Source organism: Hippocampus guttulatus, chromosome 3 (genome assembly GCF_054856545.1).
Source record: "Hippocampus guttulatus isolate MCC_2025c chromosome 3, RoL_Hgut_1.0, whole genome shotgun sequence".
In the NCBI taxonomy this organism is placed as follows: domain Eukaryota; kingdom Metazoa; phylum Chordata; class Actinopteri; order Syngnathiformes; family Syngnathidae; genus Hippocampus; species Hippocampus guttulatus.
The window spans coordinates 9,475,892-9,499,713 of NC_141263.1; the positions used below are offsets into that span (position 1 = coordinate 9,475,892).

The 23,822-nt window shown below is 41.2% G+C and overlaps 2 protein-coding genes across 23 annotated transcripts in view; one reads left to right on the forward strand and one right to left on the reverse strand.

The window, feature by feature from the left end:
- The window catches only part of madd (MAP-kinase activating death domain), a 43,096-nt gene extending 25,367 nt beyond the window's left edge, over positions 1-17,729 (forward strand). For 9 of the 22 annotated variants that reach the window (XM_086106587.1, XM_086106584.1, XM_086106588.1 and 6 more), the window contains 15 exons: positions 563-666; positions 827-910; positions 2,560-2,718; positions 3,754-3,874; positions 4,054-4,116; positions 4,936-5,056; positions 5,410-5,515; positions 5,597-5,707; positions 5,777-5,884; positions 5,976-6,140; positions 6,231-6,303; positions 6,937-7,043; positions 10,803-10,872; positions 12,869-12,915; positions 16,327-17,729. In XM_086106587.1, the coding sequence (XP_085962713.1) occupies positions 563-666; positions 827-910; positions 2,560-2,718; positions 3,754-3,874; positions 4,054-4,116; positions 4,936-5,056; positions 5,410-5,515; positions 5,597-5,707; positions 5,777-5,884; positions 5,976-6,140; positions 6,231-6,303; positions 6,937-7,043; positions 10,803-10,872; positions 12,869-12,915; positions 16,327-16,440 (1,553 nt within the window). In that variant the 3' untranslated portion in view covers positions 16,441-17,729. The remainder of the gene's footprint in view (positions 1-562; positions 667-826; positions 911-2,559; positions 2,719-3,753; positions 3,875-4,053; positions 4,117-4,935; positions 5,057-5,409; positions 5,516-5,596; positions 5,708-5,776; positions 5,885-5,975; positions 6,141-6,230; positions 6,304-6,936; positions 7,044-10,802; positions 10,873-12,868; positions 12,916-16,326) is intronic. The other 13 variants (XM_086106596.1, XM_086106599.1, XM_086106606.1 and 10 more) reach the window with 5 other exon arrangements.
- Positions 17,730-18,582: 853 nt separating this feature from the next.
- Positions 18,583-23,822, reverse strand: part of bbox1 (butyrobetaine (gamma), 2-oxoglutarate dioxygenase (gamma-butyrobetaine hydroxylase) 1) — a 32,217-nt gene continuing 26,977 nt past the window's right edge. Inside the window, exons 6-8 of the mRNA XM_086106608.1 lie at positions 23,587-23,783; positions 22,188-22,354; positions 18,583-18,957 (exon numbers count right to left, since the gene is read on the reverse strand). Of these exons, the coding sequence (XP_085962734.1) occupies positions 18,806-18,957; positions 22,188-22,354; positions 23,587-23,783 (516 nt within the window). The 3' untranslated portion in view covers positions 18,583-18,805. The remainder of the gene's footprint in view (positions 18,958-22,187; positions 22,355-23,586; positions 23,784-23,822) is intronic.

The following is a 23,822-nucleotide window of genomic DNA, read 5'->3' on the forward strand; positions in this document are numbered from 1 at the left end:
GTTTGAAAGTGCTCTATAAATACACTTGACTTGACTTGACTCCCCCCACTTAGCATATCAAATATTTTTCTTTAATTTCTCTAGAATGCTAATACATTTTTTACCATCTAGCCTGCGTAGTTTAAACAGGACATCATCATCCAACATTGACGTATGTGTAGTTTTACAATTTTTTTTTAAATTCAGGAAAGCAAATCTAAAATCATGCATACATTTCTTTGAGGATTTGTATTGTACAATTAATTTGTGCTAAAAAGATCGTTGAAATCCCAATATTGGCTTGACATTCATGTCCCTGGTGAATGTAATTAAAACTGTTCCTGCAATTGCACAGAATAGTGATGAAAATTTTTCATACCAGGTATAATGGTCACCATCATGTTCTGATCAGGAGCAACTTATGCACCATTGCGTGCCAACGATTTAATGAATGAAGTGAACACTTTATTTATTTTACTTGTGTTGTTGATGTGCAGTGCTGGCTTTGAATCGGCTGACTCGCAGGAAGGTAAGATTGCGAAACATTCATTTATGATAGTCTGACAGTTGTGTTTGTCCTCAGGGGCTGAAGGAGCAAAGCAACAACGCCCCCAGGTGACTGATGCAGAGGAGAAGAAATCTCAGATAAGTGCTGATAGTGGTCTCAGTGTCACCTCTGGATCTCAGGTTAGTGCCTGGTGTATGCAAATTTAAGTAAATATACCCTAGCATGGTCAAAAACGCGCATTGTTAGCTGGTGGAATCTGTGATGTTGCCTGGCCGAAATGCTCTGCTGTCTTGACTTCTGATTTTTGTCTATGATCTTTTTCTCTCATTGTCTTTTTAGAAGAGTGACACAGAGTCTGTAACAAGTTCCGAACCTCCCATCTTAACAAGAAGTACCAGCCAAGACTCAGAGGGGAGCACAGTGGTAGGGCAGGACCAACTCAAATAGTGCCTTTTTCCATTGCCTTGTACACTTGAAAGAAAAAGTCACAGCAATAGACAAACACAGTCTGCTTGAACTAATACCACACAAATATATGTTCTGGTGTTTTTTTTTTTTATTGAACACCATGTAAACATTCACAGTGCTGGGTGGAAGAAGTATGTGAAGCCTCAGGCTAATGAGCTAATTGGAGTCAGAAGTCAGTAACCTGGAGTCCAATTAATGAGACCTGATTGAAGGTGGGGCGGCCCGGTGACGGTTAGTGCGTCAACCTCACAGTGCAGAGGTGCCAGGTTTGATCCCGGCTCCAGCCTCCCTCTGTGGAATTTGAATGTTCTCCCCGTGCCTGTGTGGGTTTTCTCCGGGTACACCGGTTTCCTCCCACATTCCAAAAACATGCATGGCAGGCTGATTGAAAACGTTAAATTGTCCCTAGGTCTGAGTGTTAGCGTGGATGGTTGTTTGTCTCTGTGTGCTCTGAGATTGGCTGGCAACTGATTCAGGGTGTTCCCCGCCTACTGCCCGAAGACGGCTGGAATAGGCTCCAGCACGCCCCGCGACCCTTGTGAGGATAAAGCGATTCAGAAAATGGATGAATGGATGATTGAAGGTGTTCGATAAGGTGCCCTGCCCTATCAAAATACACCAGTTTGGAGTTTGCTATTGCTGAGATGCATAGTCTGATGTGCACACAAGAGCGCTCAGAACCTACGATTAAGGATTGTTGACCTGCATAAAGCTGGGAAAGGTTACAAAAGTATCTCTAATAGCCTTGATGTCCATCAAGTCCATGGTGAGACAAATTGTCTATAAAAGTTAAAGGAAAAGTTCAACACTGTTGCTACTCTAACTGGGAGTGGCCGTCTGGTAGAGATGACTACAAGAGCACAGCGCAGAATGCTCAGAGAAGGTGAAGTTTGCAAAAGATCACCTCGATATAGCACAGCACTACTGTCAAAATATTCTCTGGACAGATGAAACCAAAGTTTAGCTGTTTGTAAAGAACACACAACACTATGTGTGGAGAAAAAAATGGCACAGCACACCAACATCAAAAACTCATTCCAAATGTGAAGTATGGTGGAGGGGGCATTGTAGTTTGGGACTGCTCTGCTACCTCAGGGCCTGGATAGATTGCTATCATCGCAGAAAAAATGAATTCCCAAATTTACCAAGACATTTTGCAGAAGAACGTAAGGCCATCTGTCCACCAATTGAAGCTCAACAGAAGATACTGTAGGTAATGCAACGGGACAGGGACCCAAAGCACAGAAGTAAATCAACAACAGCATGGCTTCAACAGAAGAAAATACTGCGTTTGTCTATTGTTGTGACTTAGATGAAGATCAGAACGCATTTTATGACGCAGAAATCCATGTTATTCCAAAGGCTTCACATACTTTTCCTTTCAACTGTATATCTACATTTGTTTTACATCCTTGTAGATAGTTACGAATCAGTCGATCATTTATCCTATTTTGAGTAGTTAACAAAATCTCTGATTTAAACATTTTGTAAGATTAAAAGAGCAATATGTCAAGGTGGTGGTGCCACACTAACCAAGTGCACAAATAAATTGAAAAGTTGCCACCTACAGAATTGTTATTAATTTATTGTGTTTTTATCTGTAGATAAGCAATAGCTCTGGAGAGACTCTGGGTGCTGACAGTGACCTAAGCAGCACAGTGGGAGATGGCTTGGGTGGGAGGAGTGCTTTACATTTAGCCCAGTCCAGGGGGACCCTCTCTGACAGCGAGATTGAAACAAACCCTGCTACCAGCTCAGTATTTGTAAGTTCAGGATTTATGGCTCCCATCTCATTTCATTCCTGAGTGAAATTCTTGTTTTAATTTATTTGTATTATGTGGCCATTTCCAAGCAGAGAATTGAGTAAAACCAACAATTCAGTTACTGTAAAAGGGTCTTGCCCTCTGCTACGGAGAGTTGATTTCAAAAGACATCGCTAACAGAGGTTTGCTAGAGTGAAATTGGTTTTTAATACAGGTACATGGAATTAAAATAGGACATAACCCACAAGTTTTGCATTTTTGGCAAACATTTGAAATCTGGGTGGGGAATCTCCCGTTTCCCCACCCGCTTCCCCAAAGAAAAGTACTTTGATGATGTGGTACAAAGTAGGGCCCGCACTTTTTTTTAAATGCACATTACCACATTGCAACATATGACATTCCAAAAAAAATTTGGATTTTTGCAATTTTCATTCTGTTGTAAAGTTAAACAAATGCTCAAGGACATTGTATTGTAAAAATGTCAAATGTTCTGCCTGTATTTAAGAATAAGAAAACCTTTATTTGTCTCACAATGGAGAAATTTGCAATCTACAGCAGCAAAATTGGAGGGCAGAAAGTAGAAAAAGAAAACTAAGTATTTGCATGCACAAAATACATGTTTAAAAAAGATGAACTGTACACAGTACAGAATGCAATATAAGATAATAAGCATATATGCAACTGCATATATGCTGCATTTAACATTGTTATTGTTGCATATAGGGACCAAAAAAGAAGTTACTGAATTCATTATATATAATTTTGATGAATCAGTGGAATTTTATTTTGCCAAATATTGGATTTGGCCTAAAAAAAACAACCCTTTTAGTCAGGCCCTAGTATGAGATAGTTCACAAATCTAAATGGACCTCCCTAATCAATTCTACCTCATCATAGAAGCTGTTTCAGTACCACCATATCATGCATGATGTGCATCTGATTAATTTTTTTAAATTCATAAATGGATGCAAGCTACTTAAAAGTGACATTATATTGATGGCATAAAAATGTGGATGGTTTATCTGATTTTACCAGGGAAAGACTCACACACTAAAACCTGGCGCAAAAGAACACGCATCTGCAATGGCAAAAGCAATGCCTACTCAGCCAATGGAGGACATCAGCATGAGGATCTATCTTTGTGAAGGCCTGTTGGGTATGCACAGTTTGTGTTAGAAGCATTTCTGTCGATGTAATTGCCTCTGTCCCTGTTGTTTGTGTTTTCGGTGTTTGGTCTATACTTTTTTTTTTCCTGCCATTAACGCTTTTTAATTATAGCCTAACCCCCGCTTCTCTTTCCTCCCGCTTCTTTTTCCTCATGGGCAAATCTTCCAGGCCGCGATAAGAGCTCCGTTTGGGATCAACTAGAGGATGCTGCCATGGAAACCTTTTCGCTAAGTAGGGCTAATCTCTTGCTGTGACTGTTTTTTCCTTTGTGTGGAGTGCAAATGTTGTTCACCAAGTCTGGTGCTGAATTTAACAGCTGGTGTTTTGTGGTTTTCTCCACTTGATCAATTATCTGTAAATGGAAGCTGCTTTTTTTTTGTGTGTGTTGTTGTTGAGAAGGAATGGAAAGCTGTCAAGTATGACTGTGCTCTGGCTTCATGCTTGTAATTCTTGCACCGTATCTATACATACACTTCTCCCTCCTTCAGCTTCTCTATGACAGATGCAAACTAATAATGTCGTGATATGATTATTAACTCATTCACTCCCAAAGACGTTTTTAAATGTCTTTTCAGACTTGGTCCAGAATTGGCTGGTACTGAAAGACTTAAGGGAGCCAACCCTCATTTTTCATGAAAAGTGCAAATTGGAGTTTAATCAGTGTTTTTGTTTGTTTGTTTGGTTTTAAAGAATGCTTTTCCCAACACATTTCAATGGGCATCAACAACACACGGATTTTCACTTTTTGCGGGCCGGCTCAGTCCTTATCCCCCTTGAATAGCTGGGGTCCACTCTTTTCATCAATCTCTTTCTAAATCTTAATACAAAGCTATACTGGTACGTCAACACTCACCCACACACAGTCTGTTCTGTGACGTTGAGGAAACTTCAATGAGAAAACTTCAGTCTTCCTTTTAACATTATTAATTGCCATCTAGGCAAGGCCGCCACTCCCTTTAAGTCTAGTGATTATCCTTTGAAGACCGTCCGACAGAATGTGTCAGCATGGAGCATTGCACATTTTGAGTGATGTGATTGATGATTTTACAGGTAAGGAACGCTCCACGCTGTGGGACCAGGTGCAGTTCTGGGAGGATGCCTATTTGGATGCCGTCATGTTAGAGCGTGAGGGGATGGGATTGGACCAGGGACCTCAAGAGATGATTGAAAGGTTTGACGAGTTTAATGTAGAATTCTTTCGCTTTTTGGTTTCCTCCCCAAGCTCAAATCAGAATTGATTTTATTTTTTGATTGCTTATTATTTGTAGGTTGGTTAGCTAGTTAGCATGTTTACGAGATTACCGCATAACCGACTTCCACAAGGACCCAGAAATAATGTTAATAGCTAAACCTTTGAGGGGGGGCTGCACATCAGTGAGTGGTATTTCACTTCAGATTTTATTGTATTTATTTATTATTCCTTTTTGTGGGAGGGGGGTTAGAATTGCTTTAAGAACATAAACCAAATTCATGAACCCTTCACAATACACCCAAAGACTGTTACTGGTCTGCATTTTTCAATAGATACTTGTCACTGGGAGAACATGACCGCAAGCGACTGGAGGACGACGAGGACAAACTCCTGGCTACACTACTGCACAACATGATTGCATACATGCTCATGATGAAAGTAAGAAACTATATTTGCATATAGTATACATTATAATAGATACTTTGACACCAACTAATTTTCCTGTGAATGTCTTCCTAGGTGAACAAAAATGACATCCGGAAGAAAGTGAGGCGCTTGATGGGCAAGTCCCACATTGGCCTTACCTACAGCCAAGAGGTTAATGAGTTGCTGGACAAATTGACCCAAATGGTAGGCGTTTGTCTCTTATAAAGTACTGTCGGAACTATAGTGCAACACCTTTTTGTGTTGTACTCTTAGAATGGCCGCGAGCTGTCCATTAGGCCTTGTGGAAGCCGTCATATCAAGAAGCAAACGTTTGTTGTGCACGCTGGTACCGATACAACTGGGGACATTTTCTTCATGGAGGTTTGCATTGTCTTTGATATGGTTTCATATTACAAATTCAACTTTGGCCCTGTTGTTAAAGTGTTTTACATTTCACTCATTAATATCTCAGGTTTGTGATGACTGCATAGTCCTTCGCAGCAACATTGGCACCGTGTATGAGCGCTGGTGGTACGAGAAACTCATCAACATGACTTACTGCCCCAAAACCAAGGTCTTATGTCTTTGGAGACGTAACGGCCAAGAGACTCAACTCAATAAGTTCTATACCAAAAAGGTGTGAAGTCTAGCTCTCTGTTTTTCTTTAGTTACCCAAAGTATTTCCCACCTACCCTTAAAATACAATACTTTCCTCTCTGCTTTCTAGTGTCGTGACCTCTACTACTGTGTTAAAGATAGTATGGAAAGAGCTGCAGCTAGACAACAAAGCTCCAAACCAGGTATGGCGATGTGTATTCATAGTAGCTTGTATTTATTTGTGTGGGATGGCCCAAGTAGTTGTGATCAAAATCTGATTTAACGCCAGTGCAGAAAAGAAGTGTACTTTGGACTAGTTTTTGTAAAAGGCTTCCACTAAGCAGTTCAGTAAGTCAATTCACAAACAATCCACCGATCCAAGAGGCTCCCCGGTTCACGCTCCGTTCCTACAGACTTTTGCTAACCAATGCTAACACAGTCATAATTGCAGTTATTGTTTGTATCAAAAAAGCTCTTCTTGTCCATGATTATAACATTCAAATTACGGTAAATAAAAACATCAAGCACAGTGGCAAATGTGCCATCTTGTGCCGCGTGAAGACACGTTTTCATCGCTGTGCAAACTAGTTCGTCACCTTCTCCTTTGTCGGTACCACTGTAAATTGAGCGCTTCTCGTATGAGCTGCAGATTACATACATGCTTAATGTTTATGCGGTCCTGGTCAAGGAAGAACAAAAACAACCTGGGAATCAGCTCGTATGTCTTTGATTTCTGGTCAATGTTTACAACCGGACAAATGTAACTAAAGCCACTAAATTTGTCTGAAAAATGCGTCAGTCCTAAATGGCACAAAACTATGGACTTATTTCGTTAGGTCCAGAGCTCGGTGGAGAATTTCCTGTCCAAGATATGAAAACCGGTGAGGGAGGATTGCTGCAGGTCACTTTGGAGGGAATTAACCTAAAGTTCATGCATAGTCAGGTAAGTAGGACCACCGCAGAAAGAGGCTTCATATCCTCACTCTAGGGCATGAAAACAAGTCTTTCATGGTAATCAAGTTTTCATCCCATTATATTCGATGCCTTTCTGCTCATCTCACTGCTTTGCATTTCCTTTCACATTGTGACCATCTTCCTCTACTGTTACCCACTTTATTGTGTTTTATTGTTTTTGTTATTGTAAAGTGTCCTTGGGTTTCTTGAAAGGCGCTTATAAATCAAATGAATTATTATTATTATTATTTAGCTAACAATCCAAAGGTAGCAAGGTCTGGTCAAATGTTCGATTGGCCTTTGGTCATACTAGATACTTTCCTTAGAGGAAGAACTTGTGTCTTTTGCGTTTTTGTTTTTGCTGTTTTCTTTACGTGTTAGTGTGTTTGCCTGCATGCTTGCATTTCTCAAACAATATACATGATAAACGCATCCCTTCACATGTTTCTTTTCACATTTGGGAGATAACAACTTCTTGTTAATTTACTTTATGGGAGGAAATTAAGTGTTGATGTGTGTGTTGTGCGTCAGTGGTAAGACTGATGACCTTGATCAAAGACTTTTCATTAATAATTGGCTATTCAGTAGCAACCTGGACATTTTAAGTCATGTTTTGTCCTCTCATCTGCACAGATGGGAGACATCATTGGTCTTGGTGCACATTTTCATAAAATAATGAGCACCATTCTTCCATTACCATTTAGAGCCTGCTTTCATAAAGATTTGCACGTGCAAAATACATCTTAAACTTGATTGCTTGCCCAAATACATGTATCTATATTTTTAGATGTGTTTATTCACTTTTTGTTTGTCTATCTGCTGGGCACAGGATTTGATCTGCCAAAAGCGGAAAATTACCGCGCAGTTCATTTTGTAGGTTTGGGAAAAGGATCAACTTATCAAACGAGACGCTTTGCTGAGAATGGCTGATTTTGCGTCATTAAATAGCGCTTCTGAAAGGCAGGTTCGAACGGCACAGCTGCACCGAACGTGGTGTAAGCAAAATAAGAGCGCAGAAGGAATCTTTTCCTTTTTGCGTAAACATAAGCGATATGCCATAATCCAATATTTATAAATTTCTGAATAATTTCATAGTCGACTTGGAACCATGGACAAGATGCAGTCATGCAGTATCCCCATGACAAAACTTTGTTCAGTTCTCCATTTCCTTACATTTATGACATTTCAGAGCATGAATTGTCAGTTGTCTGGTGCTGGCCTTTTTCCATTACAGTTTTCATGGGGGTGCTGTCCCAAGTTTTAAACACAGTGTTACGCAGAATGGCACATGCATTAAATTGCTACGCATATGAGACGAGATAAATTAAACAAACCATTTGTGCTTTTTGCTGGCTTGACTAAAATTATCTGAGGAATAGTTTTCTTTCCTGTAACATGTTTGTTGTCTTCTACTCCCATAACTTCGAACTTGAAACACGAAAAAAAAAAACGTCATTGATTTGTTCTCAAGACCAAACCATAGCCCTAATGACATCATTTCACAGATGTTCAACACGAATCAATGAGGTGCATTATTTTGCAGTGTAGTAGTCCTCCATTATTTTCTAATTTTAACCAATTCAAATTTAGAAGGAACTACAATTTAAAGTTACTTTAGGCTGTCTGTCTGATACATCAACATGTTAAACTTTTGACTGGACAATTAGCTCTTTTTTTCCCTCACGCACAATAATAATAATACTGTAAAATCCCGTGCATCCCGATTTCTACCTGGTTTCTACACACACACAAACACACACACGTCCCTATTGGCTCAGCGGGTGTAAAGGTCTGTTTTATTTCTTTATTTTTTGACCTACCCTGTATTTATCACCAATATCACCAAGTGGAAGCATGCAAATGCTAAAAAAAAATAGAGGGGCAAGTACCGATCCCTGTGGGACTCCATGCGTAACACTACAAAACTCAGAAGTCACATTGCCATTAATTACCCAGTGCATCCTCTCTGAGAGGTGAAAACTAAGGGAAATGCTGAGCCTGAAATACCAGCGCTTGTTTCAAGTTGTACTAATCGTATGATGATCGCCGTTGTCCTCGGCAGCAAGCGCTAAGATTGAGTAATAATAACATTGATCAGCTGTCGAACTCGATAGCTAGGGGACCATAATTTGTCACTTTAGCAAGGCCTGTCTCAGTAGAAGATACGCTCTAAATCCAGAAGTTTAAATCGATTGTTAGCGGCGTCCCCAATGAGCTGAATATTCAGAGAGCAAAATGGCATGAAATCCTGAGCTGAATGGCGGGAGCTATGGGAGGTTGGCTGCTGTTTTGTTAGCATTGCCACTGTATCAAATCAGTGTTTTGGGTTGGTTTTTATTGAGACTGATTATTCTCTACTCTCTGCATGAAACCATAAGGATCAATCCTGTCTCAAAGCCACAGTAAGTGGTTCGGACAGTGAATCCTAGTAGGAATGTCCGTATGCAATGCAACAGTAGGTAGTGAATTACTAAATAAGTGCAACTCTCCTAATCTCTACAGAAAGCGTTTTGTGTTGTAATAGTATTGCATAACACTAATTGGCTCAAGTCTTACACACAGTAACCCGTCCTCTTCTATTATGGACTGTCATGGAAGGTTCAAACACTAATCTGTGTTTAGAAAGAGTGATGGCACCTTCCCAGTTAGGGTGAAGGCCGTCCAACCTCAGCAGGTCTCGGATTGGACCCAGAAAGAGGGTCAATTGTCTGCAAATTGCACTCCCTGCTTTCTACAAAAGCTAGCCAGCCCCTGGTTAAGCGTAAATAATCTGCTAAATCATCAGCATCTCCGTGTTAGCTTGTTTCTCTAAAACATTCAATTCACAAAATGACAAAGTACAGGCTGTTGCTCTGCAGAAGGGGCAATGTCAGAGGTGGCATCTTTATAAAGTTGGAGGAACCAAACGTCCATCGTTGAGTGCCCTCATGAATTTGTTGCGCTTGTGTGACGGTGTGGTGCCAGCCCTTATTGCTGGAGGAGGAGGCATGGAGGGCTCTGGGGGTGATGGAAAGCAAAGGTGAAGCTAGCTTTTGAACACCCGAGTCAAATGGTTGCTCCGGTTTTTGTCTCTTGATGGTTAGGGTACGGTCTTGATTCCCCACTAAGTCTATACACAGCTTCTGTGGACAGTGCCCACCGAGACTGTCATTGAGTGTTTGTGCTCTTTTGTCCGATAATAATCCAAACCATTTCTCTCCCATGCTTTCTCCCCCTGCAAGGAGCGGAAGGTACACAACCTCTGCTGTGTTTGCTTCTTAGCCGTAACATCTTATGGGATCCTTTGTTCGTATATTTTTTCTCCCCCTTTATGGTTTCCTTTTACTCTTGTAGCTGTGTGTCCTTTTCTCTTTGATATGAAAATTCCATGTATGCATCTATGGGCCACATTGATTGACGAATACAGTTCAAATTTTAAAGTGCAAAAGATTTGATCTCTGATGTGCTCTCCAATGCCATTATCAAGTGGTAGTAAGCTTTGAACAGTCCCACTGCATTTAACTGTTGCCCATGTATCATGGAAACTTCTCATGTTGTGCTTTATTTCTTTTTCTTTCTTCCTTTCCTGTTAAAAGCTCTGCATTCCACATGTAGCTTCTTTTTAATTTACCTTTCATACTCAATAAGGCAGTTTTAAACTGTTTATTTTTTAATATATACATTGAAAGTTTGAATTTTCATCCAGTATTGTTAAGTTAATAATGTTCTGTCTTGTGTTGTTTTTGTTTTTTGTTTTTGTTTTTTTTAGGTTTTCATAGAGCTGAGTCACATAAAAAAGTGCAATACAGTGAAGGGAGTCTTTGTCCTGGAGGAATTTGGTAATTACACCATCTATTGATTGTAGACCTGTACTTGGCGCGGCAGTAACTCAGCTTCGTGGCAAAAAGCTAATAAGGGTTCACTAAATTGGACGTGAGTGGCAGGAAGATGGACACACCACAAAATGAAACGGTTGATGACGCACAACTAGACAGCGTAGCAAAATAGGTTTCATTCAGAAATAACGTGAAATAAATACCGTAATTCCATTGCTTGATAAATCCTAAGTGTTCCATGGTAAAGTTACTTACATCCAAAATATAGTGATTTTGTGGTAGAGTTACCATAAACATCTGTTTGAGGCTGTAGTTACTGAACAAAACAATAGAATTTAGCCTTGATTAAAACTCCAGCAGATGTTTCTAAGTCTGGAATCTGTAGGAGAGTATATAAATTCTGAATTGAATTAGTACCGTATTTTCCGCACTAAATGGCGCACCTAAAAGACTTCCATTTTCTTAAAAGTACAGTGCGCCTTAAAATCTGATGCACCTTGTGTATGGTCATTACGGTAATATTTCAACCCCAAAATGGCTCCTTGCTCGAGGCATGCTGACAACGCAGAGTTCAAACTTAAGGCGATCGGGTTACGCAGTTGAACACGGAAATAGAGTAGCGGCAAGAGAGTTCAACGTTAACGAGTCAATGTTATAACTTGCTGTTGGTTAAGTGAACGGTCGCTGCTTTATTATACGTTTTACTGACATCTGATCGTTCTGTTGGTGTTTCCTTGAGCGTAACTCCATCTAGTGGATGCATTGTAGATTGCATCTTATAATGCGGTGCACCCAATGTATGAAAAAAAAATTAAAAATAGGCCATTCATTGCGCCTCATCATCCAGTGCGCCCTTTAGTGCGGAAAATACGGTAATAAACACAGCTTTTTATTCTTTACATATTTCAGCCCATTTTTTTGGGATACAAGATTGATCTTAAGGGCTTCACCTCATCCCAGGCCTGAATGCAAACTGTCCATTGTAATACATCCTAATTTTACTTTTTCTTTCATCCGAAAGTCAGTGAGTGGAGTCAACCACATATAATGTGTTGCCGTTATTATTGATAGGGCTCCAGGTGCACTGAACAGACTAATGGAAAGACGAGATGAAGTAGTAGGTGAGTGTTGTAGTTTGGTGGTTTGAGCAGCAGGCAGGAGAAGAAGGAAATAGTTTCCGAAGGTTGAAGTGAAGCGCCAGGCTGGGTTACTGTCGTGTCTCTGTGCTGATTTTTGTAATGTTGCCCTCATCTTTGCCACTATGAAAACCTTCATTCTCCAGCAGGTAAAGTCTTGTCACTTTTTTTATTCAGACAAATTCTACACACAATATCTGTTCTTCATTTTCCTGTCCTGTGCTCCCCTCATCAGCTGCGGTTCATTTGGGAGATCACCCCAGACTCCATCTCTCATGAGCCATTTTTGCAACAGAAAGGGGGAGGGGGGTTCTTCCAGAATTTTGTATTTCTTTATTTTTGGGGGTGGGGTTGGGGGGTGCTGGGAGAAGAGGTTTAACATGTCCTTCATTTCAGTTCAGCCTCTTCTCTGCTGTGGTTTCAGTTACTAATGAAAAGTCAGACTGGGGCCAAATATGTTGGGCAACTGCGTATCCGCTTCTTCTTCGTCATCTCTTTTCACATTCATTTCAATGGGGTGGAGAGGAAAGTTGTCTTCTCTTTATGTTCTTTTCACATCGAAGCGGTTCTCTTGAAAAACACATTTGTCCGTTTTTGTTGGCTATTTTTTATCCTTTAATCGTCTAAAGTCAAGATTTCTCACATCTCACATTAAATTCACGCACACACACACACACACACACACACCATGTATTCAAATTGTGTGCATTTTCTTAATGGTGGGGGGGGAGTGCTAGCTCACAACTCATTTTCAAGCCATGTTCAGATTTCACTTCCTTAACACTCCAAAAAACTTTCATACGTAAACTGACTCAAGTTCCTGCTGCCCTTGAATTTCTCTTCTGTCTCTTGCATCGGCATAGTTCCTGAAACTAAAGAGGTGGTGATCCACAAGTACAAGACCCCCATGGTGAGTCCTTTTCAGTCTGCCAGTGCGCCACTGTGCCTCTCTGTCAGAATGTGCCACACTGTACTGAAAGTAGACTTTTAAGATCATTATTTAAATCAGTCTAGCTGATAACATACAAAGTCAAATTTTTATAGTCTGACTTGCACGCCTTAAATTGTTTGGAAATTCATGTAGAGTGGACCCCGGCCGGCTGTTTGAGTGAGATAAGGACTGTGCCGGCCGACAAATAGTGAAAATCTGCATATAATTAACTGATAACCCTCAAACGTGCATTCTCTACAAAAAAAAAAGGGGGTTGCCCCTCCTCCCCCGACAAAAAAAAAAGCAACAACAACAAAAAGGAAAATTATTTTTAAACATATTTTTGAGAATTTGCAAATAAGCGAATCCGCGGGAATCCAGGGTATCACTATATTGTAGCTTGTCATTAGTACCGGATGTGTACACCCAAATTTGCCTGGATTGTTTAAAATTAATAATAATTAAAAGAAAACAATAATTGCAAGATTTAAGTACAGACCTTTAGCTTTGAAAGATTTTATTAAAATTATATTGTGGTGGAATTCGAGCTATTTTTGCAGAACACCTCTATTTGGACATTTTGATGCAATTGTAAATAGCATACAGTGGTGCCTTGAGGTACAAGTGACACGCCTTCACTGGACTTGCAAGCGCAAACTTGAGATACGAGCGCTGTATGTGTTATGTGACTGTTCTCACTTCACAACGAGTGACAGTTTGGCAGATAAAAGAAGGATCTATTTCCCCACCCCCAAAAAAGGCTTCACGTTTTTGACATGCTCATCTTCAGGTTACTGTCAAACTTAGTATCTACTATATGTGGCCGTGTTGTTACCTTTTAAGCAATGGATCTCTGAGTACAACCGGCGCAGCAACACATTTAGACAGACAATGGAGCAGAACTCACGGGCATATGTTCTTTATCCTCTGTGAAGAATGACTGTTACTGCTCTACTGAGAAGCAGAGACAGGAGCTGAGTCTCTCCGGTTACGGTATATGTGTATGTCTGTCTAATCCTATCCTCAGGTGGTCAAAGGCTGCACACAAGAATAAGCAGCACAATGTGCGTTGAAGGGAAAAAGTATGACAAAAAAATCGTTTTATTCATTTTAATTATTTGCAATTATGTTATTACTGCATGTTTTATAAAATATAATATAGCATGATATATTTTTTTTCATAAAAAAAATATTGGAATGAATTAATGGTATTTCCATTCATTTCTGTGGTCAAAGAATATTTGAGATACAAATGTTTTGAGTTATGTGTGTGGTAAGGGAACAACTTGAACTTGCACCTCAAGGCAGGACTGTCATAATTTTTAATGATTACATGATAATGACTTACCTTTAATGACTGCCTAAAATGGGGCTCGCGGTTGTCACCAAAGTCAGAGTTGCCTCCTTGAAACTTGGCCGGCCGGGTCTTCGCAGAAGCTTCCTTCACCTTTTGCCAGTTTTTTTCATCTCAGACAGCATTCTTCATTGGGTAGTGATTAGCCCACAGACCTTGCGGTCAAAAAACAGTCAGCAATATCGATGAGTCTCTCGTCTCTCAACAACATCCAAGACCGAAGAGATGATCACATAATTGGTCCCTTTGGGACTTAATAAAATCACTACAAGTCAGGAATCCTCTGGATGGATGAATGAATCATTCAATCAAATGTAACCCTTTCAGGGACAGTGGTTACTACAGTGGACAACTTATCAGGTTACAGGTTATCATTACAGTATTTGTGCATGCAATGTTTAAATTTGAATTTACGAGAAAACATCGAAGAAAATCATTGGACAACTGAAGCCGAGGTGAAGTTTAATCCAAAATCATGAAGAGGAAATATGGAGATGGAAAGGGAGTGCTCTTTATTTGAATCACACGTCATCCTGTGTCAAACATTGTGGTTTGGAACAGTCTCGCTGGTGTTTATTGATGATGTGACGGCTGACAGATGTAACTCAATGAAGTGTTCAGTCAAATGCTACGACATAAATGGTAGGATGGCGCTTAACGGGTAGATGAATAATAACCGTGAACATGCTGCAAAAGCAACTCCAGGCTTTTGATGGCAGAGAAATAAAATCTCTACGGCCAAGTCAGCGTGCTAATCCCAATCCAATCGAGCATGCTAGTCACTTACTGAAAACCAAAGTGAAGGCAGCAGGACCAACAAACCAGCATGTGAAAGTGGCTGCTGTGAAGGAATGGAGCAATCTCAGCATTTGGTGACGTCAACGGGAGCCCATTGACTTGAAAAGGATTCTAATCAGAGTATTAAAACGGCACATTATGATGATTTATTTTATGCTAGTTGTCTTTCAAAAACATTGGTTTGTGTGCTTCCCGCATGGGCAAATGGTGTGAGTTAATTCAAAAATGGTTTGCAAAAATCGGACTCGATAGGCTGAGAGACCGTGGCTTCTTCACGATGGCAGCACAGAGCGCCTACCTGGGGTGAATATTCTGTTTGCTGTAATGACTTATTTTGGGGAACCGACCAATGACTTCATTGATCGATCAGCAAATTACAACCGATCGTCGCGTGTGCATAAAATGCTAAATATGTTCCGATCCGATTCAGCCAATCAAATCTTTGTAATGTCTGGCGTAACAAGCCTATGTGTTCAGCAAAAAAAGTCCTTTTAACATTACTGTAAGCCACCTGTAGCATTCTGCGCAGTTTTGAACATGAATCCTCCTTAAATACGGGAGCATTAAAAAAACTGCACATCAAAGATAACTAAACACTTGTTGAAGATTAAATGCAAATGTCTTGATCGTAACAGTTAAATTCAACTCAACTGCACTACTATAATGATTCTTTGATGTAGCACTAGTAGGAGCCCGGGCAGCACTCATGCTACACACAACACACTTTGAGAATCACTCTACGAAGGAAATGCAAGTTCTCAAACAATAAAGTACGGTATTCGCTTTGCATTTGTTCCAAGGCACAAAGTCCACTCAAGCATTGCGCTCCTGACAATTACACGGGCTCCTCGGTTTATGGTGTTCCCAATGTGCGACTTTTCAAGGTTAGCGACGGCACAAAATGAAATGCCGTGTAAGAACTCCTCCACATTTATGGCCTTCGTGTGTTTTCCATGCAAATACAGTATGTCCTGTAAATGTGACTTCTGCGTTAGCGCAGGTAATGGTGGATAAAGGAAGGAAGTCTGTTTGGTGAATGACATCGTTGATCACTACATGATGACACTGAGTCAGAATTTGAGTTACATCTCGCGAAAGCTCCGCTATGTTTGATGTCACCTATTTCCTGCTCCAATTACTATCTGCATTCAAACGGTTCTCTGCGCGCTGTTGACATTTTGACGCGATGAGACCAAGACGACAGGTAACATCTTCCACCTCCTCCTCGTCTTGTGCAGGCACATCAAATCTGTTACTCGGTCCTCTGCCTTTTCTCCTACGTGGCAGCCGTGAAGGGGAAGGAGACGGACGGGAAAGCCAAGATTCTATCGCCACGTCCACTCCCGAGCTAGTGCACCCTCTGACCCCCCCCCCCCCCCCCTCCTATCCCATCCCATCCCATCCATCTGTCTCTACTTGAGTTCCAACGCCACAGACAATCTCTCAGTGACATGGAAGCACACAAGTCAGTGTAAATATTGGCCTGTTTTAGACTCTCCGTGATCTGGTGTAAATATTTGTTCCCAGGAGGTTTGCCCTCGTCTGTTTTCAGTCTTCTACCCTGCAACCAGATGGTCTTTGAAAACCTTAGAGGAACCGAGTGCATGCGTCTCCCGTGCTCACAGCCCTCCCCTCATAGATCTTAGTGTGATTGTGCGCTTATTTATTGTGACGTGGCTCTCTGCGAACACGTGCGCCGCTAAGCATTGGTGTTCTCTTGCCGTTAGCTCAGCCTGCCGGGCTGATTTGCTGTTCTAGTTCCACTGTAACTTCGTCTGTGCTCTGCTGTTGATTAATAGCATGTTACTGTGACCGTCCGGGAATAAATATTATATTTATAGTATTTATTTAAGATATACATATTGCTGTATCTTTCTGCAAATAGCCATCAATATTGACTTGCATAAATGTGCAATAAGACCTTATTTGCCATTTCTTATCTGGCTTTCACAGAGTTGACTACGTCAATGAGAACGAAAACATTTTTTTGTCGATTGATGTGATATGACGCCCGTGTGATGTGATTGTTTGTCTCATCAACGTGTGAAGCGTGTAATCATTTGGTAGGTCGGTCACACGATAGAAAACCGCTTCACAAAGTGATGAATGTGACCGTCGAACTCGAGACCCCAGATGCAATGTGCTGTTGATTTACAATTTTGGCCTTAAAATGGTTACCACAAGGCCAGATTGCAGTCGGCAGAGCGATACATACCTGATTCTTCCAAAAAGGAAGTTCACGAAGAACTAACTAATAGAGGTGAATCTTGAAGATGATGTGACAACATTTTCAATCGTAAAGATTCTGATTGCTCATCCTCAATGTGCTGTGTGTGTGTTTGCGTGTTCAGTAGTTTCTCCACATCCAGCAATACATTATTTGTACAAGCTTGTATTTTTGAGCACAAGACTGTATACAAGTGAATAAATAGGAAGTGCTACTCATTCCACCTCTTGTGTCACAATAAGCCTCAATCCAAAATTCAAAGCATTGAGGATCCGTGGATATGTCAAACTGTCATTGTGTTGGCTGGCTACTGTCTTGTGAGTCAAGAAATGCCAAATGTAAGTATATTCTCGTCATTGGAGTATTTATAAAAACGTGTACAGCTTTACCCATCTAATAAAGTCCAAAATAGAGCCCCTTGTTCTTAATTCTTTGGGAAAACCAGACACGAACTGCTGAAATGTTGCTTTAATGTAGATGCAGTAAAACAAGCACATTTGGCTCCACAGCTAGTGTGCATCTGATTTAAGACCGATGCAAGAGGAAGAAAGGCACAGGTTTGGATTTTTTTCTTTTTAAATGAACAACCTAATCATTGATCTTAAATTACTGTATCACATAAAAATAAATAACATGGTGTGCGGGAAGCAAATGATTCCTTTGCATTTGAGCAGATAATTTTACATACATTAAAAGTGAGGCATAGAAAACTTCCCATCAGGATATGGCAAAACATCTTTCTTTGGACGTTTAAAGGGACCGTGTGTAAAAAAATGTGTGTGATTTCAATAATACACAAAAATAATGTGATCACATGAACATTTTTTTTAAATGTATCGATTAAATAATCACTAATTATAATGCATAAGGCGCACCTCCCCTACAGGATGCTGCCATGTTTCGCCGCCATTTTTCTGTTACCGATACCATGCGCTGACTCCGTCACCTCAAGGAATACACGGCTGGGAGGACATTTTGCTTGCACTGCTGCTGAAGAAATTAACAATAGGCTTGTGAAGTGTGAGCTCTCTAAGGCACATTAGTGCACGTGCTTGAAATGCACGCACTAAGAGCTAAGGTCGTTGCATTCTATTAATTCACCGCTAGGTGGCACATAATTCTACACACTGTACTTTGAAGACCTCTGGTAATTCGTTTCCATCTGAAGCTTTAAGTGTGGGACACACTCCGTTTAAAATTGGACATCTTTTCACTCCAAAATCGAAATACAAGCATGGTGATTGCAGGTAAAAATAAAATCTTCAAATACATGAAAGATGATTCCACCTTTAAGTCTTTTTCAAGACGATCTTGTGAAATTGTTTAATGAAACACAGTTCATAAATAGTTGCATTGGCGCGTTGCACTGAAGCTGCGAGGGTAAAGCTCAATCTCCTCCAACTGTGTCCAAAAGGCAATTCAGATGCCATGCAGAGATTAAAGTGCCGCCACTTTACTGTCACGGGGTTCATTTCGTGACGTGGGTCATCCTAATTGACGGCGTTGCGGAGTATCCGGAGGCGAGACATGACTTCGTCCCAGTCCAGGTAGGCGCCCTCCAGGTGTCGCACCTTGTCCGGCTTACTGACGTAGCTCTTTCGGCCGTGGAGTAGGCGCCAGTTGTCAAACGTCACCATGTCACCTGGAATGCAAGCGCAACCAGTGGTGACTAAAAGCAAGTTTGAGGATGATTGGGACCCGCTGGGTATCGTGAACCACCACAATTAACTCTTTCATTCCACAAGACGTACGTTTTTTTTAAATTAGGCACCCCCTACCAAGGATGTACTTGTACGTCTAAGTCTTTTTTTTTTTTGCGTCATAGGGAGGAGGAGGGTCTGATGCAATGAATGAGAATAAGCCGTTTACATTGTAAATCATGTTAAAAAAGCGCCCAGTAGGTGGCAGTGGTGCCTCACGTGCTTGAAATGCATGCTTTGACAAAAAGCTCTTTTTCTCAGTTTTTTGCCCAGGAATCACAGTTTTCATGAAACAGCCATTTTGTAATGCTGATTGCTGAAGAATGAAAAAAGATAGAAACAACATTTTTATTCTGCTGAAAGAAGAGAGTCCAAACTTTATTTTGGTAGGCTCCGTGTTAATATAGCATTAGAACCAAATATTCTGTGGGCCTTGCAAGATCAGTCAAAATCCAGTATAACGCTGGGATTGAGGGGGTTGCTCCAGTGAAAATGGCTGGAATTGAATGAGTTAATTGACACCCGAGGAGTGTTAAAATGATTTCCCATTTAATAGATACGTGACTGATGCTCCCCACGAAGTTATGTTTTATTAATGTATGCATTTAGTTATTGGGGGGTTGTTGGCGAGGTTTGCTGCCATCTTGCGACAAACGTATTGGGGTAGGCGTCAACGTTTGCTAATGGTGGTGCGTCCCGCCTTGTTCCCTACTTCAAATAGCACTCTGGGGTGGTGATTGTTTGTTTTTGTGTGCTATGTATATATTTTTAAAAAAATCTGTTTACCTGTACTGTATAATGATTAGGGGGTAGGGAATGGCTGATGATTTTAAACACAGTCATAGTCTCCAAGTCGACATGGATCTCAAGACTTCCTACTACTTTCCACATTAGCCAGGGTTTTGACTCTCTCCTGTGAAATATTAACGCGTTGCAGGAGGAGAGCAATGAGGTTTTGTTGAGGGCAGTTTGCAGTAAAACGTGTTGGAATACAAAGGTCCGACTTTTACGAGGTAATAAAAGAAAATGTGGGAGAATACGTTGGCAAGCAGCACATTGAGTTATGGCCACACGTACTGGTTTTCAATTGATTGTTTATTTTCATCCATCCATCCATCCATTTTCCGAACCGCTTGATCCTCACTAGGGTCGCGGGGGTGCTGGAGCCTATCCCAGCCATCTCCGGGCAGTAGGCGGGGGACACCCTGAATCAGTTGCCAGCCAATCGCAGGGCACACAGAGACGAACAACCATCCACGCCCACACTCACACCTAGGGACAATTTAGACCGTCCAATCAGCCTGACATGCATGTTTTTGGAATGTGGGAGGAAACCGGAGCACCCGGAGAAAACCCACGCAGGCCCGGGAGAACATGCAAACTCCACACAGGGAGGCCGGAGCTGGAATCGAACCCGGTACCTCTGCACTGTGAAGCCGACGTGCTAACCACTGGACTACCAGGCCGCCCGTGTTGTTTATTTTCATGCACTACAATATTTAATGTAATTGTGACTTTACTCCCGCATTCGGGATAGGAACTGAATTCCAGATAGCCGTCAGAATAGAAGTTGGTCATAAACTGCATAAGCCTCTGCAGTCACAACAAAGCATAAAATATCGCGATGACCCCTCTGTCTGGACTCTACCATTTGCATTCCCTCAATTACTACTATTAATTTACAGCCGGCGCTGAACCTCCAAAGTCAAAACAAAAACAGTTTTAACCCTGACTGATGCTTCAAAGCTTTTACATATTTGTGGTTTTTCTTTTCACCTAACCTACATTATTTGTACAGCTTTTGCACCCCCTTCAACTTGTGCCACAAGATGGAACCAAAGCCCTGTCTAAAGAGGGAAGGGTCTCAAGGAAGTATGAGTGATACTGTATGCTCATACTTAGGCACTATTGGAATAAAAATAAAGAGTACACATACTGTATGTTTGTGTGTGTGTGTGTGTGTGCGTTTACATCTAAGATCAAATTTGCTACAGTGAAAAACCCTCTGTTGTGAACAATTTCTTGCTGCAAACATGATTTCGTTGTAGAGGAGTTTCACTGTATGTACAAATCCAATTCTAGTGAAGTTTGGATGTTGTGTTAAATATAAATAAAAACTGAATACAACGATTTGCAAATATTTAATTGAATACACTACAAAGACAAAATATTTTATGTTCAAATGTATCAACCTTATTGTTTTTAGCAAATAATCATGCAAGTATTTGCAAATCAAATGTAGTCATATTTAACACAATGTCCCAACTTCATTGGAATTCGGTTTGTACACCGAGGCGACACTTCCCTCTTCTTGGAAGTTGGGCTGCACACACATATCAAGACAGTTGAACTGTTTTTCTCCTGATTGTGCTTCTTCAAGGACATCAAACACTTGACTATCGTTTTATAGAATGGAGATTATCCTTTGGTCTGAGGTGTGTTTAGTGTGGATTTGTCCTGATAAGAAGGTGAGAAACACGTTGAGGTCTACAATCTTAAATACTAAACATGAGGGTGGTGGAGAGGATCCGACGAGTCTCAAATCATTTGACACTGTGACGTGATTGGAATGCAGCCAGCCAAAGAAGCGCCTTGGCTGCCCAAAAAGAAGCGGCAGTAAATAAAGCATAATGTCCTACCCAATGTCGGTACAGTCTTTGTATAAAAGTGGGTTGCCCGAATGCCAATTAGTATTTGCCAAAACAAGTCTCTCCTTGACGATGTAAGTGTTTTTCAACGCTCCCACCTTGGGTCCTCTTCGCTTCTTCTTCATTTAAGATCACACGAGAGCTCTGCGCCAGGGAATTTGTTCGAGATGGATGGTGGAACAGACTTTCAGTATGTGTGTGTGGTGCTCTGAGATTATCGGATTACACCACATGCGCGCGCGCGCACACACACACACACACACACACACACACACAGTACGGCCAAAACTCATGAATGACAGATTTTTCTGTCTTTATGTGTCAGTCAGTTATTTTTAGGGGTAATATAAGACGAGTATGAAATGAAAGTAGACTGTTTTGAGAGCACAAATTGTTGTATATTGTCAGTTTAAAGATGCCAAATGTTAGCTTTCTGGCTATTTGAGGCAGGGTAGGTATTTGGGGTGCTTTGTAGAACCCAAATGAAATGAAGCAGTGCTCAGAGAAAGATGGTTGACGCTGACCTGGCTCCATCTTGTAGGTGACCACATTGTCGGGTCGCTTCATGATGTTCACGTAGGCCTTGAGCGCTCTGTAGAAGGGCTGAACTTGATGAAGTGGGAGGTCCAGCACCGAATCTCTGGTGGCGTTGTTGTAGTTTATCCTCACAACTTGACCCTGCTCATTAATGCTGATCACAAAGGCGAAATGCCAGATAAGAGAGGAATTGGACAACTGAAACAACATAATAATACTTCAATAGTGTCTTTGGGTTTCTTGAAAGGCGCTTATAAATAAACTGCATTATTATTATTATTATTATTATTAATATAGCCAGTGGATGGCATGAGATTGTCAAGATGTACCGAATGAAGTCAGAACACTAATGGTGGTAGCCAGCAGATGGCAGTGTTCCTCTTTCTAATCTGTCAGCTCAAATTCATTAATGCGTACTCTGTATTGTTCCATCTCTGTCAGGGATGGGCAACTGGAAGCCAGCACGACCATACTAAATGCCCCCTTGATCAATTAAAAACAAAAAAGCAAAACAAAACGCAGATAAACCAGTGCTTTGAATGGGCCGGTACGCAGCGGTACCAGCACTTCTCAATTTTAGCCTCTACAGCATCGGAACATTTAACACCATACAGGGCCTTCACAGGAGCCCACAGTAGCCTCTCTTGTTCTGGTGGCATGATTGGCATGATGCCTACCTTGACTTGTCTTTTAAGACATTTCAACTTGCCTTTCTATTGCCATTAGTTGCTGATTGAAAACAGTGCAACTCAGAAATGTTGGCGTGGCGCCGAAAGGGCCCAAAGAGAATCTGGACTGGTGATGAAGCGCATGATGATAACACACGTTAATCTTGCAGATGAAGAGCAGCCAACTAACAGTGCGGTTAACACTTCTGATTCACTTGTCACTAACGATGTCAACAATAATTGCACAGGACAAGAATGGCCAGACTGCTGGACCAAATAAGCTATGCGTGTATTTTTGTATGTATGCATCTGTCCAAATGCACAAATCCAAAACACGAGAATATATTGGTGGGGGGGGGGGGGGGGGGGGTCTGAAAATATGCAAATCTGCAGGTGTTAACTGTAAGTAACTTGCAATATCACCAATCACCACTAGATGGCAGACATGTTTTAGATGTGCTTAAATGGTCTTACACTGTCCTACACAACAAAAAGCCTAATGGATTTTTTTGTGGATTTGGAATATGTAGGACAATCATAGTACGTCAATAGGATTACAATTCTGGGTGAGTTGATTGTTGTCATACTTCTGGTTAGGAAGTACCGCACAGTAGCATTGATGAAAAATGTTAACTCCCTCCAGCATTTAACTTGCTCATCCTTCACGTACACGCATGTGTGTACACACGTGTGTGTTTTGACAAGCCGCCTCACTCACTCAATGATGCTCTTCTTGGACTGCAGCATGAAGTCGCAATAGTCCGTCCCGGTGTCGGTGAAGTCCACCAGGAGCGAGGCGAGTGTGTGGAAAGCCTCGGGGTCTTCGCGCCGCAGTTGCTCGGCTGTGTGGAAACCGTCGACCACCTCACTGTCGCCACCCTCTTCGGCCTGGCTGATGCAGTGCAGGAACTGCACCTATGCACCGCGCACCGAGATAACGTCCACTTTATTACG